Source organism: Lotus japonicus, chromosome 6, assembly GCF_012489685.1.
Source record: "Lotus japonicus ecotype B-129 chromosome 6, LjGifu_v1.2".
Classification (NCBI taxonomy): Eukaryota; Viridiplantae; Streptophyta; class Magnoliopsida; order Fabales; family Fabaceae; genus Lotus; species Lotus japonicus.
The window spans coordinates 61,949,130-61,968,521 of NC_080046.1; the positions used below are offsets into that span (position 1 = coordinate 61,949,130).

The window sequence follows — 19,392 nt, forward strand, 5'->3', positions numbered from 1 at the left end:
GCTCTGTTTCTTTATCTAGATTGTATCTTTTACTGAATGGGAAAAAAGTTGTAGTTTCATGTGGAGGTTATATTTAGCTGCATAGTCTATGGCGAGAAGATATAATCAGAACCATGATCCTTTATGGTTTTCATGTTTTTATATATGGACCTGATATCAGAAAAATTATGAATAGAAGTGAACGTATGCCTTGTTTTTTTCTCTCTTTCTTTTGTATAAATCTCACTATTTTTATCGATGTGTTCATTTGAAAAATTTGAACCCCTGACCCCGGGGTCCTGGATCCGCCACTGCTCAATTAGTATTCATATATTGTATAATGAGTTTAACTTCCACTTCTTGTATTTCATATCATAACTTTTAGTATTTTTCTGAAACAGATTACCTAATCCTCTCAATATTTAGAGAAAAACTCGCGCAGAACAAAATTGTGATATTACAACTCTAATGCTTGCTGCTCCTACTTGCATTCTGATCCCTGAGCATTGTGATAATACAAATTTTACTTATAAAAAAAAAAAAAAAAAAAAAAAACCAAAGCATTGTGCCTCCCACTCGAATAATTGAGAAGTATCAAGTGAAATTAAAATGCGCCAAAAGTGTCAATTAATTTGGTTGTTTAAAATTTGTCTATAAACAATATCATGAGGCATGGATCCCTTGGAATCAATTTTACTGTAGTAGTTCACTGTGTGCAGCACTCGTGTCTCGTGAGAAAGCTACAAATTTCTATGAACAGCAACATTGGAAAAGACAAAGAGGTTGATGAAAAAGGAATGAAACTAAGAAAGTTGATTATAAACCTCAAGAACAAGAGCACTACATACACATCCTCAAAATTCTTAGGCGTGACAAGCCTAAGTGGGGTGCATTATCATGATCATCATGATCCCAGAATCCCAACCTCCACCACTCTCACTCTCCACTTTTCATTTCATCCAAAATCAATAACAACTTGTTCTAACTTTCCAACCAAGTCAACCCACCAATATTCGGATTGAGATAATCTGTTCTCAAATGATGTCTAATTTTCTAGCTTAAACTAAGACACAAATTGAGATAGATATCTTAATCCCGAATATTAATCATCATTAGCAACCAATCACTCCATGTCACCCCTAAAATTTTCAACTAGAACCCTAACTTTTTTTTTGCTATTTTTTTTTTCTTATTTGAGTTCCTAGTCGCTATTCGCTTTTCCGGCGAAGAGGCGTAAACGTCTGAAACACCACACTTCCGGCTGCCGGAAACCCATCCATCGCAAAACTCCGGCCTTTCAACCCCATCGGCTCCACCGCGCCCGCCACCATCCTCCACGCCTCATTGCCGTAGCCACCGCTTGTCATCGTCGTCGACACCGACATAGTCCCCGGTCTGAAAATCTGAACCACCTTCCTCAACATGTGAACCATGCTTTCATTCATGGAGATAGACCCCACGCATTCGAAGCTTGCATAGCTGTAACCATCTTCAGGGGTAACGTGAATGGTGGAGTACCAATCTCCATCCATGCCATTCATTGAGTAGCCACACGGATCAAATGCAAAATCGCATATGAGCGCGTTTCTGTTGATCTCATCAATGCCGGTGAGCTCCGTCATATCTTTTCCGGCGGAGTCGCCGGACTTCCCATCTCCGGAGCGCCGGAAGAATTTCCTGGCGAGGATAGGGTCGAGGTCGGTCATGCAAATCTCCATGGTGTAGGGATGGTTTTGGTAGTGAGACAGGGGAGGGTCATTTGTGGCGGTGAAAACATGCCATGAATGAGAAGACAATTTTGATGGCATGATGGAGGCTTTTCTGAGGGACAGGTTTTCAGGGATGGTGTTTTCCAAGTAGGTGACTTCTTCTTCGAAGGAGGTGTGAGGGAATGGTTGTGATTCAGGGAAGATGAAGGATCCTCTGGTGTAGCGGCAAGAACAGAGTGTGAGACCTAGGTGAGTGTGAGCGTAGAAGATCAATGGAGTAATGGATTTCAGAAGCTGGGTAGTGCCACAGGTTTTGATGATGATCTTGGTTGGGTAGACAAAGAGGCTTGATTCTGATAGCACATATGCATCAAAGTAGGAGTTTCCGACGGCGGAAACCACCGTGCATTGGACAGCTTCCAGGGTTGGTTGTATCATGCATTCAAAGTCAAGCTTTCTCAGACCCATTTGAAGGATGGTTGGATCATCACCGAAGAAATGGAGCTCCAATCGCTTCTCGTAGCCTTCAAAACCAGAGTGTGCCATTTTTGGGAAACAGGGGAAAACAGGGGATGATGCAACGAAACAGGGGAAAACAGGGCTTCTTGTGAATTGCTAGGGGAAGCGATGGAGGTGAGAGAATGGTGAGGGGGTGGTTGGAATTTATAGGTGTGTGTGAGTTAGAGGGAGAGAGTGAAGGAAGTGGTGAGGGTGTTTAGAAGGGAGCATGCGGGTGATGGAACCAAGAATCATGATTGTAGGCATAATGAAGTGCAATAGAATGATGATGTGCAACGATTTTGTTCTGTTTTTTTGAGCTCAAATCTTCTCTTCCTTCACAGACAGACAGCAACACCAAATGGAGTTGATACTACTCACGCTCATAATGCCTATTTTATACCTCTACTCAACCACTGTTCTAGCCTTCTAACTATACATAGCTTCCAATAATACAAAAGCATAAGAACAAAGCCTCTTCTGTATTTCCTCTTACCTTTACGTATGTAGGAAATAATTTAATAGATGTACAATACTGAAAGTTGATTGGTTAAGAAAACAAACCTAGTTTACAATTGTCAAAATTATTTTCTACATTACTGTTTCTCTGGTATATGTAAGGTGAGCTTTATGTGTTGCTATTAGAAATTTAATTTAAAGTTTAAAGTTGATATTTGAAAGGAATAGGTGGGGGCTAATTTGACTAGAATGATTGGTTAAACTTATGATGAGAAATACAAGAAATAATTGTGTTGAAACCATATCATAAGAAACTTAAGGGTGAGGCTCAGCCCAATAGTAAGGTTATTGACTTCCGGTTACATGTTTTTGAGTAGTGAAATCAGCCTCTTGTAAAATTACAAAGTAAAACTACATAAATTAGATCACAAAATGTACTCGGTTTCTGTCTGAACCTCGCGCATAGCAAGAGCTTAATAGCACAGTTTACCCTTTACAACAAAGAAACTTAGAATTAATAGGACTTCCTTTGTTCATTCAAAGGAATTTGATTTCATGAGTCAAAATCCGGCATTCAACTTAACTATTTCAATGACAATAATTCCCATAAAATAGAAAGCATAATCATAAACCAGAGTTTGATGTTGTTGTATCGTTGTTTTGCAAGACAATAATTATGAGCTCTGTAGTAGTAATACAACATTTTAATTAGAGCTATGTAATGTTACTAGGTGATAAACAGAGCATTTTGTTACCAAAAAGTATGATGAGAAATCACAGGACTAGCCACTTGGAACCTTGTTTATGAACAGATACCCTCAGTCTGATGCAGATAATGGCCACTGCATAATGGAAAAGTGTAGACAGACACCATAGTTGATTGGGACATTTTTGTCTATTGTTAGGAGAGCAAGTGTTAATTAACCAAAAACTTGACGTGCCAAAATTTCATCCAATATTTGGTGTTAGAATAATAATAATTATTTTGCAGACTAAGAGAACAGCTATGCTATGAAGGAACCAAATGCAAAATCCAAAATTAAAGATATCAGGCGTGGCAGATAAATAATGAGAATATCCTTGAATTGGGGAGGCCCGTACGTGAAATGAAAAAGCAATAACATCATTTTTATTCTTCATGCAGTTTCATGTACCAAGGTGGCATTATCATTATTTTATCAATTTGTTTTCTCCATCTATCAAAGCTTGCATGCACACTTGTAACACCATGTCAGCATCCTTTCACCCTCCAAGTGATTAGTCTTAAAAAGCTTAGCTGATAAAAACAATTAAATAAGGTTTATCATTATGTTACCATGAAAGCTCAACTTTTTTAAGTTGAAAATTCCCTTAAAACATTTTTGGTTAGCAATGTTATAATACCATCAGATTCATATGATTCTAACCACTTCTTATATATACAAACCCCAAGTCAAATACACAATAACTTGTTTGGACATAAAGTTGATTTGGATCATGATGTGGAACTAGTTTCATGTAGAAGTAACAGTAATTTTGAAGTAAAAGGGAGTAATTAGTGCTTTTTAACTGAAGTTTTGGCAACCTGTCTATGCCGACATGTAAAACTAACTTGTCCATCATATAGGTGGTCTCCTTGACTTTGAATTTACGAGTAGTGTGAAGATTATATCAATAATTGTACAAGTAATTCCCCCTAAAGTAGTATAAAGACAGGTAGAAAGTGTTAATTAAGATGTCAAAGGAAATACATACACTAACAAAATGATACAATTGAGAGGTGAAGAGAGATTAGGGAAAGGCAATGATGAAAAATTGTAAGTTCAGAATCAAAATTTTGCAGTTAAGAGGTAGAAATGATGCAGTGTGTGGCGTCATCAATAAATCTAATGGTTGTGGCTGGCAGCCACTACTATGAGCACAATATCGCCACTACTATGAGCACAATATCGATCTCTTTGTGATGCACGCGCACTACCAAACTCTAACACTATCTCACTCACACTTCCACTCTCTGATACGCAACCCAACCCAACTAACCACACACACAACACAATGACACAAAAATTACTCTTTGCAATCTTGTAGATACAGTCACATCCTTGCATATCATCGAGAATTAAGTTATGTTCACACCTTTTCAATCAACACTTTAGAGAGATCTAAGAACATAGAGAAAGAAATAAGTGATATAATATGCGTTATAATATAAACGGTAAAAAGAGATAAAGAAAAATATGATGGAAATGAAATGTGAGAGATGATAGAGTGTGAATATATCACAACTTTATCCATCCATCACATTTACAACAAAATAAGACCACATTAATTTGCGTGGAGTTAATTAGTTTTAAGTTAACCATATGTTCATATGGTTCAATTTCGAGTCCATGTGAATGCAGTTGTGTGAAATATTTAGTAGAAAAAAGTTGTATCGCTCATAATAATCTCACGCGACTCAAACATGATTACCTCATTGAAAATACGTGTGATTTAAACAAGAATAAAAAAGACACAAATAAAGATGGTTAATCCTTTTGCTAAACCAAATCTTGTTTAAAAACTCTCAAACAATCCCTTAATGAAATCCCTCACCTTTTTACATAGAAAGTTTCAAGCAAAATCTCAGCCATATTAGAATTAATAGTTGGTGAGAATGTGAGATCTTTGGTAACTTGAATAGACAAAGAGATGGATTTTTTTTTCCTTAATTAATCAATGTATCTCAGAGCCATAGTATAAAACGAGTAATGATATGTACACACCTCATTTTCTAAACACTTCATTTCCACCTATTTTTATTTCTATCTCTTTCCTCTTATCATCTATCACATCTCATACTTTCTCTCTCTTACTTTTTCTTTTCTTCCTATCTCTCTCCTTATTCCACCTCTTTCCACCTCTCTTAGAAGTGTGAAAGAATCATTATTGGTATAAAACTAATCTCCTACTCAATACACTGAATAGTATTTCCTCTGTTCCAAAACTATTGTAGTTTTAGTTTTTTTGTTTTGTTTTAAAATCATTGTTGTTTTACATCTCAAAAGCATTTTATCTCATTCTCTTCAATTCATGCCCTCATTTAATATTGTATCTCACAAGTAGTAAATCTTATTTCCACCAATCACAGTTCTCACCAATTAGTTGACCAATAATTTTCATTCTCTCTTTCATATAACTCATATTAAATAAGGGTGTTTCAGTCAAATTATCACATCAATTAATAAACTCTTAAACTTTATGCATAACCTTAAACTACAATAGTTTTGGAACGAAGGGAGTATAAGATTTACCAATGAATTTTCCATTTAGATGAGTTGAAAATAGAACTCTCAATAAAGTGTCGAACAATCCACTTAAAAGAGTATGAAATTTGGAGCTGAAACCTCCTTAATCCTAAAGTTTGGCCCCACTAAAAGTAGCTACCTTTCTAAACTCCATACAAGCCTAAAAGCCACATACATCCTCTTCACTTTCTTCACCCTCCTCCTCCTTCTCATTCACAATAATGCAAACCCCAAACCCATGATTGGTCCCACTATGTGATCACCACGGTGGAAGACTCCATAGGGTACACATCATCTAGCATGTGTCCCAAGTTCATGGTACAAGAGGGTCCATCTTTTGCTTCAAATGTTAATGGATAATGAGATTTTAGGGACATGTGGTGCCCACTCTGCCCTTACCTGCAAGACAATGGCGCATAAGGAGCAAGTGATGTTTAGCCGTCATGCTTGCATGCGCATATTTATTTTTGTATACATGAAGCGAACTGTCACACACACACACTAGAGATTGAGAAAGAACAGATATTGGTTGGGTTATAGCATGGGAATTTTTGTTTATAAGCGTAGACAAGACTTCTAATGAGCATCTTATGAGTGCTACTGTACCATGCGCACAAAACTTTCCAAAATGCCTGCAAAGGAACCCACCAAGCTGCAACTCAAATTTTGGAAAGAATAATCATACGCAGACATGCATCCATACATGAGAAACATAGATTTGTGGCGGTTTTTTAACGGTCACATTTCGTATTTTAACATATATCAAACACACAGGTTTGTGGTGATTTTTAACAGCCACAAACAAATTGTGATCATATACATCACTATAAATAAATATCAGTGTATTTATAATTACTCGCAAATACTTCCATTATAATTTTTATACATTGAATCTAGTGGCCTAGTGCTTTTGAAGAAGCTATGAAAAGTGGTTCATACTTCATTCATTTCTTTCTTGTCTTTTCTTTTTTATTAACCTTTTGTGGCATATCTTCTCAAGTTTTTATTGTCTAGCTATTGGTTACAATTTTATTGGTGTGATTGTGAAGTTTCACATTTTAAATAAATACGCAAAGAGTAAGTGCAATCTATTGCAAAATGAATATAAGAATAAATCCACAATATTTAACCCATATAACTAAGACACTTACACTAATTTCAAGAGATGTGCTAATTATTTAGGCGAGTTAAATGTTTGGTTGGAAATTGAGCGGTGAGAACGCTAGAATTAAAAGCGAATATTAAGAATATTAAGAAAGAAGAATTAGAGAATAAGGACCTTAAGGTTGCGATAATAAGTATAAAAGGCTTTGGGCCATCTCTCAGATGATAAATCGTGTTTTTAACATTAGCACGATCATGCTCTATAACACATTCACGACCTTGCTAAAAACCAGCACGGTCATGCACTCTTAAACGTTTTGTTTTAATCGCATAAACATTTTCTCCTGAATTTGACAGTCAGATTGAAGTTATGGATTTATGATCAACATATTAAAGTTCAGCATAATCTAACGTGAACGCATCCGATGTACTCATTTTACAACGTTGCTCAGAGTTGTCACCTTGCAAATTTTGTCAAATACTTATTCTTAACCATTTTTTTCTTCATGTTTTCCTTTTATTCTTTCCATTTTTTCAACTTGTGACTTCTCTATTGTACATTTATAATGAACAGCGTGAGTTATGTAAAGAAAATGCAACAACCAAACACAAATTATATATATATAAAAAAAGAACAGAGAAAAAACACTACAAAAGTTTATTATGAAGCTATGAGTCTTATTCTTTTTCTTGTGACATTTTCTTCCTTCTATGTAAACATGATGTGCACTAAAGTGTAAACAGGACTTTAATCCCCTGCACCCAGGTTGTTGAATGAAAATGAATTAAAACAAAATATTAGCATAACATTCCTATTAATATACATTCTTTAATTCTACACCACTCAAGGTGTTAATTGATTATGAGTCTGTTTATAGTAATTTTAATCAAAATAGAATCTTGATGATTGTATCAACATCTTCATAATTTTTTAGGATGAGTGCATGTTTAGTATATTTTTCTGATAACATTTAAAAGTCTCTTAGGAAATCATAAATTAAACTTCAAATTTCAAAATAAAGTAATCAAAACATATTTAATAAACTGAACTTGATTAGTTTCCCCTTATTGCATAATGTGTACATGAAACCATACATAAACAAGGATTAGCACTACTAGTAGTAATGTATATCTAGAAGGATGGTTGTTGTGAGTGAGGGATGGATCCCACAAGAATGATTCCACAGAGGTGTGCTGAGACCTTTTGAAACAAACAAGATAAATGTTGTGAACTTTTTAGTGACCAAACCAAATTATTTTAAGTCCTCTGTACTAATGTGAGACCTCGAGCCCTGCCAATGGCAGAGCAAAATCTATCTCGAAAGATGGTGATACTGGATATACAAATATACACGCCACATCATTATAGATCCTCTTCAATTTAATTTGAATGCATGCAAACAAAGCATTATGTGTTTATTTTTCTTGCAAAGTTGGAATCTCTCTTGATTGCTCCACGCAAGCATCATTCTGCTCTGTGCTGCGTGACCTTCATTGCCTTGCTTGCCTGTCTTATTCGTTTATTTTCTCCAACAATACAAGTTTACTCTGCACAGGGAAGGAATCCTACCCAATCATGGCTTCTTACAAGCATACTGCCTTCACTAAAATTCATGTGCAGGATATGGATGAGTTTTTTTTATTTAAAAATATTATTCATTCAATTTACCGTACATTGTTAAAATTTGGGATGCTTAACTCAATCCAAAAGTTAGCTTAAAAGTTAATGTAGTTCTACCATTTATAAAAATTTTATATGCCAAATCTATAGTTACTGCAATACTTCTAACACATCCCCTTACGCTCAGAGCTGACAGATGAAGTATTGGCTTTAGAGGACTTGACTTTTGCAGGGTGACCCAAATGTATGAGATATTCACTAATAAATGGATTTAAGATAAACTCTAATACTATATTAGAATTTGGGAGACCTAATTCAATAAAAAAATTAGCTCGAGTTAAGAATTGTTCTACCATTTATAAAGGTTATATATAGTTTGTATACCATATCTCTAACTAATATGAGACTTTTAAGTTAACACATCCAACATACCACATGGATTATTACTATTGCAATTTTTTTAATGAAAATGTTTTAAAAAAATGCAAGAGATAGCTTATTACTATTCGTATTTTTTACCAAATGTTTTTGGTTTAATTACCCTTTTGGTCCTTATTGCTTCAGGAATGTGTGGTTTTAGTCCTGTAATTTCTAATTTCTTCAATTAAGTCTCTTTACTTTTACAATTGAACAAATTTGACCTATATATTAACTTTTCATCCAATAACTAATGGCAAAATTAACATATATCAATAAACGAAAAGTGACATAAATTGTTCATTCACTAAAAACACTTAGTTCACTAAACGTTATTTTTCGCTGATGAACTAAAATCAAACTCGGTAATAAAATTAGAGTTTAATTTGACTATTAAATCATTTTTTGAATACTGCAAATCAGTTAAAAATTACTAATTACTATTACTAGTAACAACTACAGTCTACAACTACAAGCACCAGTGGGTTAATGAGGGAGTGCTGACGTAAACACGGTATCATTCGAACCATTAGAATTGAAATTTGACCTGGTTAATTCACCTGAATTTGAATGTCAGTTTGCTCCCCGCTCTATAGAGTAGAAGAGAAAATGAAGTAAGGGGAAAATATGGTGAAAATTACAATAATTATACATATTATCTTTGTTTTATGCTGGTTTCAAACCTAAAATTGATTGGTTTTTTCCACACATATATTATGTATATAGTCAGTATACTTAAATATATCACCCAAATTCTGATAGTTGAAAAACTTTTTATTTTAAAACGAGATAGTTTAGGAACTGTCTTAAGAACAGAGCCAAGGGATGCCATTGAAGCAGTTGAAAATGTGAGTGAGAGATCTAGGCATGTTGGCATGGATACGTGTCAGCATGGAGGCCATCATGTTCCCTCTGCTCCAAACTTTCTGTCCTCTTCACAACGCTTAATTATATGATTAATTAATTACTGTTCTATTTTATTAATTCATCTTTCTTCATCCCCTGACTCCAAGTTATTTACAACTCTTCAGAAAGGCAAATCTCTAGGACATTGAAAAAGCTTTGGTATCATTATTGCTAATTCAAAACACCATGCATATCCGTTTATTTTATTTCATTTTTTATTTTCTCAAAGGCCAATAGAACTAACAAAGTGTGGTTAGGTTTTTTCATCAGCATATATCTTAGTTAAAAGGGTAGCATAATCTATGTCTTGGAACTCTTAATCCCTTTATGTTCTCTCAATTTTTAAGTTTGTTTGTGACACTATCATTAGCATTTAGATTCACAGTAAAAAAAAAATCACATTCACACAGTTAATTATTTGAATTAATCATTATATTAGTTTATGAGTTTGTAAGTGAGCTTGATTTTAGTTTCACTAAAGAAAAATGACGTTTAGTGGTGGTCATTTTTACAAATACTGACATTTTCCGTCACTAAACATTATTTTTCCTTAGAGAGAATAAAATAAAACTTGCTTACAAACTCATGGACTAATTTGACCATTAATCCTAATTATTTTTTTGCGCTGTCAAATCTTAATTAATTGAATTATATACATATTAAATCAACATAAATAACTTAAAATATAGTAACTCGGAGTGTGTGCACTCCATCTTCATTGAACGACTCAAAATCATAAATGCGCCAATGTGAGATTTATTAACAGCCGCATATCCAAATCTTTTATTTTATCTTGGGTGCTTCTATTTGAGAAACTGTGAATCCCTTCCCTCCTAATAAATTATTTTCTTAGAGTTTTAACTTGTATTTTCACTTTCACATTTACACGAGTTCTAATACATAGACCAATACATTGTTATCTCATTACGTATAGCTAACAATGGAATAGTATCCAGACTAAATCTTAAGTTAGATTTCTGACATAGAAAACAAATACTAAAGTAGCTGCTAGATTTTTGTAAAAGAGAAAAACAATTAATTAACTAGGCATGCGCATATTATCAATTAGAAATCCTAGATTCAAATCATAACATGAACCTTATTCTCTTTGTCCTGCTTTGTTTGATCTATTGGTCCTATTTCTTTTAACTCTGGAGTTGATAGCTGTCTCAAAATGTATGGCATGCATCAGAAGCCATGGCCTTTTGCATTGAACCTTTTCCTTGCTAAGATTCTCTATGTCCCAAACAAGTATAGGATTAAGAAATTAATCCATATGATATTAATAAATTGGGAAAACAAATGGTAAATCTGGAGGGGGACAAGAATCTTCTAGTATGTCATTAATAATAGTTTAGAGTTGTCTGTAAGGATTAACACAGATGAGGAAAGGGGTATAAATCCTAATACAGATGTTGTATAATCATTATAACGTTGATATGTTTTGAGTATATTACATCTGCATAACGTGGTGTGAATAATAATGTATCCTGCAGGAGGCACATACTCAACTAATAACAATGGGTCAATTAAGGCCAGAATTATATTATTCAGAGAACCTAGTTGCTTCATATTGCACTCTTGCTACTCATTAGCTAGTATAAGAGGCCCCCTCCCCAGTCCCCTCCTTTGTAGTTTATATTTCTGAAAACAATGTTAAAAAAGAGCCTTAAAACATTGAATACTGAGAACATTTTGTTTAATTAGCTCATCTCTGAACATGTTCCAATTCTAGTGGTGACTTCTTGCAGTTCCAATTCTAGTGGTGAACACTCATTTTGGTTTGTGGAAAGAAAGAGAAAAGAAAAGAAAAGGAGAGTAAAGAAAACTACTACAAAATGAATTGATTTTTAGTTATTTGATAGGAATGGAAATACAATCCAACAATTTTTCTAGAATTTGGGTAGAGAATTTTTTTTTCCCATGGTGGTGGTTCACAGTGGTGTGTTGCAATAAGAATCCACGGTATGAGAGGTACTTGCAAAAGACACTCAGAAGCTTAAGTCATCAATAAATCAGAGAGAACACTCTCTAACTCTAGAAGAGCAATATGAGAACACTTATATAATGCTTAACTTACAATTTGAAATGTTGGGTTGAACAATAATATAAGTATTGTTTGCCCTATGTAAGGTTGTTGTATAGCTAACATTCGATAGAAAGTGTAAGTTTTGTTCATTTGTTCGTCCTTATTGATCTGCTTGACAGTGACTTGCTTATTAGGTATTTGGGCCAATCAGGACGACAATGGGCCAAACGGTTGTTTGGATTGACTGGAACAAGAGTCCCTCAGCTTGACATCACTACTAAAAATAGCAAATGAGAGAGTGTAGAAATCTTTCACTAAAACATTGGAAATCCCTCAACCCTCGCTAAATAATTTGCAACAGAATCTAATTTGTGACAAAAAGTGATGTCGCTAAATATTTGGTGAGGGATAATAAGTTCCGTCGCAAATTGAAAAAATATATGTCGCTAAAATGCTAATCAAATAAGCAGTTGGAAGGAAAATTCCATCGGAATATTGTCCCTCTTAAGTTTAGCGAGGAAATCATTTTCGTCTCTATGACGATTTGAAATTTTAATTCATTCAGTGATAAATTGTTTTTTGTCGCTAATCTGCCATAGATGATTTTGTTTCTCCAATGGTGGTTTAGAAAGATTGGAGAAAGAAACCATGAAAACGAACTCCCTATTTTGAGTCTGTCTGTGTTGCACAACTTGTGATATCATGCGTTCTCCTTGTGTTGTGCGACTGTGATACTATATGTAGGAGGAGAATTAACTTTGTTATATATTCAGGGTACAAAACTCTAATTCAATGATGAGATTTACCAATTTAAGCTAAATAGAAGAGACTTTAATTTTTAATGTTTTTAAGCAAAACCATTTGACCCAAAAATTATGTTAACCCTCACAAAGTCTAACTCATTAAATACATAGTCATATGATAAATTTTCTTAAAAAGTCATCACTGAATTAAAACAAAATACATATTTTAGAAAAATGTTATATCACAAAAAATAATACTCCTTATTAAAAAGATAGAATAGAATTATTGTAGGTTGATGACCATCCGTCATAGATCGATAAACAAAATTATGTTAGGGAGAAATGATGACAAAACAGAAAATAACTACTTTGAAAAAGAATTGTAATGTTACTTTAAAAAATGTCTTACAACTTCAACCAACATAATGCTCCTACATCATAACTTTCACCTTCACGTTAATTATCAACGCAACATATGCAAGGTATTGCTTGCTCATCTTAAAAACATGCTTGGTCAAACAACATTGGAAAATAATTCCAAGATGAGTCTCACATATACGTTTGAGGCCACTTACATCACAAATCATTACATGTTTGAATGCCTAATCACTAGAAAGGAGATGTACAAGATAAGTCAAAACATCATACCATAAAGAGATCCATTAGTAAGCAAAATGATAATGAGAAGATCCAGGTCCCTTCCTTGCAGTTTATTTTTGGCATCATGATATTGTGTCTTCAGAACCTTCTCAACTTGATCGGGTCGAGTGCTCAGCAATCATACATTTAGTCCACGGTGCTCGACCTGATTATAGAGCGCTCGACCTGATCAAGTGGAGAAGGTTCTGAAAACATAATATCATGATGCCAAAAATAAGCTACAAGGGAAGGAGCTGATCTTCTCACTGTTATTTTGCCTGATAATAACAAATATCTCTATTGTATGATGCTTTGAATGATCTTTGTATCTTCCATTTCTAATGATCAGGTATCCAAACATATAATGATATATTTTTCAAGTGACGTCAAACATATATGTGAGATTGATCGCAGGCTTATTTTCCAATGATTTTTTACCAAACATGTTTTTAAGATGAGCAAGTAGTACCTTACAAATATTGCATTGATAATTAACGTGAAGGTGAGAGGTAGGATGCAAGAACATTGTGCTTGTTGAAGTTGTTAGATATTTTTTTGTGTAGCAAGACAATTCTTTTTTTAAAGTGGTTGTTTTTTTTGTTTTGTCATCAATTCTCCCTTACATAATTTTATTTTATCGATATATGACTCTTGGTTATCAACCTAATATAATATTTTAATTATGTCTTTTCTAATAAGGAGTAATTATTTTTTGTGATAATACATTTTTCTATAATTATATGTATTTAGTTTTATGTATATTTCATTCATTGATGATTTTCAATAAAATTTCCTGTAATTGCTTCTTTAATAAGTTTGATTTTGTGTGGTTAATTTAGAGTTTATTGGTCAGGAGGTTTTTCTAAAAAACATTAAAAAAAAATTAAAGTTTGTTTTATTTGGGCCTAAATTGGTAAAACTCATTATTAAATTAGGGATAGAGAAAGTTTTCAAATAGACATTAAATTAAAACACGACAAATGTAAGACATAGTTGAATTCAAGATTAATTTGAGGTTGGAAATATAAAAGTGCCAGGACATTCACACGAAGACATAGCTACTAGAAACTTGAAAGAATGCAAACATACATGGAGTCAAAGCCATTGGCATATAGAGTCAAAATTCCAAGTCATTGAAAAAAGAAAATTGGAAGAATTCAAAACAGAAACAAGAATGAAGCATCATTTTTGAAATTGCAAACCCATGACATGAAAAAAAAAATACCAGATTAAAAGTTATAGTTTTCTCTCATCTACTCAATTTTCTGGAAAACTCATATAGAATAAGAGATTGAAAATAAAAATCAATCACATACAACCAAAAACAGTGAAAACTTACCAGAGACAGTTGTTTGAGGCCATTCTCAGTGAACTTTCGAAGACCTGAACTATGCAAACATTCACCTGGTAATCAACAACATGCAACAGGAAAAAGAGAGGAGAAATTAATGAGATGAAAGGGGTAATAAAGCTAAAAGGAAAAAAAACCTATATTGTTTGAGAGATCGAAAACAAAAATCACTCACATACAACTAAAAGAGAGGAAATTTACTAGAGAAAGTTTTTACAGGCGGTTATGAGTGAGCTTCGAAGATCGGAATTATGCAAACACTCACCTGATAATCTGCAACATGCACCAGGAAAAAGAGAGAATAAATAAGTGAGACGAAGGGGGTAATAAAAGTAAAAGAAAAAAAAAAGACCAAAATCAACCTATAGACACCGAACCAAAGCTTCCATGCAACCACCTGTAAAAACAACAAGAGTGTATGTGTGCTTGTGTATGAAGAAGGTACCTACAGAGTAGGGTTGTCCATCGGCTGGTTATGGTCGATTTCGGGCCGCCGACGTCGGTTTCGTCGGGTGAAAATCACCAAAAATCCTGGCCTTCAACCGTCAGTTCAGAGGCCACGGTCACGTCGGGTTCGGCTTCGACGGGTGGTTGTTTGAATCGGTCGATTACAGTTGTTGATCCATAAAATTAAACAAAAAAAAAAGAAACTGAGACTCTAAGATGATGAAAGGAAAGAAACTGAGAGGTACAAGAAGTTCATTTACAGAGTGTATTATATCAAATCCATAATATAAACAAATGATACAATTAAATCGTCCATAATAGTGTATCAAATCAAGCTCCTTCCCTCTCTCATATCGTTGGTGCTACATGAAGCATATTCAAAATCAAATGATTGGTGGGGATACCTGCGATTTCGTTCAGAGACGTAGTGAGACTTGATCATCTTTCGGATCTTGAGGGATTCCTTATCCCGGTCTCAACGATTGAGGTGGTGACAGCGTGAATGATGTCGGATCTGGCTTGAGAAGCGACGGCGGTGGTTTTGTGATGGCAGGGTCGAGGTGCGATGGCGGTGGTTTTTGGGTTCGGTGGTTGAAGGTTAAAGTCGTGGAGGAGAAATGTGAGAATAAAAGGTTGTGATGGATGTTGGGGCGGTTACAATTTGCTTAGAAGGGTAGGGTTTGGGAGGAACATGGAGGTGGGGTTTGCGGCGGCGGCAGATAGAGATTGATAGAGAGATTGAGATACTTGAGAGAGAGAGGGGCTGAAGGTTAGTGGAGGCTAAGGGTTGAGAGTCTGAGAGAGAGATGCATATGGTGGTGGAGTTTCAGAGGTGGTTGGCGGCTAGGGTTTGTGAGCGAGGCTAAAGAGAGGTTGAAGATTTAGGGTTAATAGGTGAATGTGAGTATTTATATGACTTTGGTTTTTTTTTGGAACAATGGCTTTGGGTTCAAGGTTGGATTGGGCCTTGTCTGAGGTGTCTTGTTTTTTTTTTGTTTGTTATCAGAGTTGGTTCAGTTGGTTCCGAGGTCAAATCAAACTCGACCAATCCAAACCACTATAAACCGGTTTTTGCCACTGGTCAAACCCGCAAATCGAACCGCCCAGCTTGAAAAGCCTTGTTTTTGCAGCAGGCCTGAGGGTTTCAGACGGGCCACAAAAAATGGACAGGCCTACTATAGAGAAGAGTAGAAAAGGTCAGAAGAAAAAACGGATGATGATGATGATGAATGTATGTATAAAGAACATTTTGTTGTGGGTCAGAACTGAGTTAGGATGTCTTTATATAGTTGAAAAATTGGTGAGAGGATGAGGGAACGTGAAAGTAGATAAACATTGGTTTTTACTGCCACATCAAATTGTCAAAATTGTCTTTCCCAAAAAAAGAAAAAAATTTAAAAAATTTAATGACATAAGAATGGAAAAATATTTATTATAAAATTTAATATTAATATAAATTATAAAACATAGTTAAATGTTGTAAAAGCATTGGATATTAAAATAAAAATATAATATTTTATGTTATTAATATAAATAATATTTCAAATTTAATTAATTTTAAGGAAAAAATATCATTAGTAAGTCAATTTTGTTCAAGTATGCACCAACCAACGTTCTAACGCATTGACGGTAAATGAAAAAATATTTATTATAGCTCTGTGATTGATTTATGTAGTACATGTTTGATTCTCGCTTATACTAACTCTGATGTTCAATTCTATTGGATTAAGTCTATCGCATGATAGATGATACTATGTGAACTGCTTGTATTGTGCGGATGTGATACTATTGTAGGATAGGAATTTTTTATTATATATTAATAACATGGAACCCTAATTCGATGATGACCTTTACTAATTTAAGCCAAAATAGAAGAGACTTTAGTGTTTTTTAATGTTCTTAAGTATCAATTTTGGGGAAAAAAAAGTCAAATTAGAACTACAAATTCTAACTTATTAAATAAGTTGTCAAATGATATTTTTCTTAAAAAATTCCAATGAATTAAAAATACATAAAATTAAATACATATATGTATAGAAAATATTAATATTACGAAAAGTAATTACTCGCTATGAAAATAATAATAATAATAATAAGGATTAAATATGTTTCAAGTTCTTGATATATAGGATTAAATCCAAATATGTCCCAATAATTATTTAATGACTTTTAGTCCTTGTCAAATAATTTAAATAAAATAAATACAAGAAATGGCATGGTGCTCACAAAAACATTCCACGTGGGCTTTTTACGTCATTTTTGTTATTCTAAATTTTCTTTAATCACTTTCGATCTTTCTCCTCCCCTTTCCCTTTTACCTCTTTCTTCTCGGGAATATGGGAATTTGGTTTGGCACCCCACCTATTGGGTTTCGCACCCCACTTTATTAAAAACGGGAATTTAAATTCCGATTTTAATACGAAAAAAACGGAAATTAAAAAACCGTTATGTATTTTAGCATATGTGGCACATTTTCAACCGTTCATTGCATATAAAAAACAAATCGGAATTTTAAATTCCGTTTTGAAAACGGAAATTAAATTTCCGTATTGAATACATGGGGTGCCAAATCCAATAGGTGGGGTGCCAAACCCAAATCCCTTTCTTCTCCCACCCAATCTCCACAACCACTGCCCAACTCTTACTCAACCACCACCTAGCCCACTCTCAAACCACTCTCAAACATTCCACGTGATGCATTCTTATTAAAACCTCTCTTTCTTCTTCTCGATCGGTCACATCCACTTTTGCTTCCCCTCACTATCTTCTTAGGTTTTTTTCATTTTCACTTTTTTATAATCATAATTTTGTTATTTTAGAATTTTTGGTTTGTTGCTTTTGATATTTCAATAATATTGGTCTCTTCTATAAGTATCAGTCTACTTAACAGTTATATGTATTGTACATTACTAAAAGCTTTAATTTGCTCATTAGTAAAGAGCTTCCCCTCGGCGCCAAAGCTTTTATGACTTCTTTTGATGCCTTGCACATAGCAGTTTCCTCCCTCTCTACTGCTCTTCAACTCGTGTGATATTCGGGGCACAAAATAAAATAGAAACCAAAAAATGTAAGCTAATAAACTTTAATGTGTAGAATATCAGTTAGGGGAATCTAGAACAGCAAAGTCGTAAACTTAACAGTTTAAAAGTTTACAAAATCTTCATGATCCTTTTAAATTATCTCCTAAACTCTCATCATAAGGTGAAATTACCATTACCATTACCATAAATGTAATTCTCAGCCTCCTCTTGGAATGTGATAGGTACCAAGTACCAACAAGGAACAACAAAGAAAGACTGTCGTATTTGACTGAAAGAATGATATGAAACTGTATACAAACTCCCTAGTATTTGAGAGACCAGGACTCTCCCCAAAGACCTATAGATTACAATTTAGATCCCTGTCCATTCTCCTCTCCCTCTAACTTATAGCCTCTCCTCAGTCCTCACTCACTCTCTAACCAACTTACTAACTAACTAACAGTAATGAGTAACCTATCAGAGTTAAAGAAGACAGTTTTGCTTCTTTGCCTCTTCTTTGTCCTAATTAGCCTCCAAACAAAATAACAAATATGCTTAATATAGTTAGGATGTGAAAAGAAAATTAAGAGTGAAGAGCATACATAAATGGAAAACCGATTATCAGATAAGGTTTTCACTCCTTCACCCTAAAATAATGAATGTCTTAACCTAAACATGATTGATAATCACAAGCATCACCTCATGGTCAAAAAGGGAAATAAAACTTCAAGAATGAGATTCCGGGGAAAATAGAACTACAATTGTTCTAGCATCTTACCAAGGTAGCATGAAGGGTCTGCATGCTGCAATAGTTTCAAACTAAGTTCTCCTACCGGTTGAAACTTAGAAATTTGAACAGGATAATATTGAAGAAATAATTAAAAGGGAAAGCTTTGAATAGTGAAACACTTTACACACCATTTGGTATGGGATGAAATAGGGAAGACAGACTTGCTAAAGAAAAAAGTTGAGTGCAGGGAGCTTGACACGCTTGTTTGGTTGCCAACTAGCCAAGAGAGAAAAGAGAATGACGCAAGATTGTGATGACTCATAACTTTTTCCAATCAAAAATCATTTGTGTACATACAAAATTAGTTAACATACTTTTAACATACCATTTTTTTAGTAGTTTTTAATCGCTGCAAACATTAGCAGCGGCTAAAAACCGCTACTAAATAAAATTTGAATATGTATGTGAATCTAT

The 19,392-nt window shown here is 34.2% G+C and overlaps 1 protein-coding gene across 1 annotated transcript; it reads right to left on the reverse strand.

Annotated features, from left to right (window-relative positions):
* Positions 1–777: 777 nt before the first annotated feature.
* Positions 778–2,672, reverse strand: LOC130726450 (S-adenosylmethionine decarboxylase proenzyme 4-like). Its single transcript, XM_057577709.1, has one exon. The coding sequence runs from the start codon at positions 2,232–2,234 to the stop codon at positions 1,188–1,190; it is 1,047 nt and encodes a 348-aa protein (XP_057433692.1). The 5' UTR covers positions 2,235–2,672; the 3' UTR covers positions 778–1,187.
* Positions 2,673–19,392: the final 16,720 nt, after the last annotated feature.

What these genes read in the sequence shown, in the direction of transcription:
- LOC130726450 (XM_057577709.1), bottom strand. Translation starts at nt 2,234, where the DNA reads ATGGCACACTCTGGTTTTGAAGGCTACGAGAAGCGATTGGAGCTCCAT.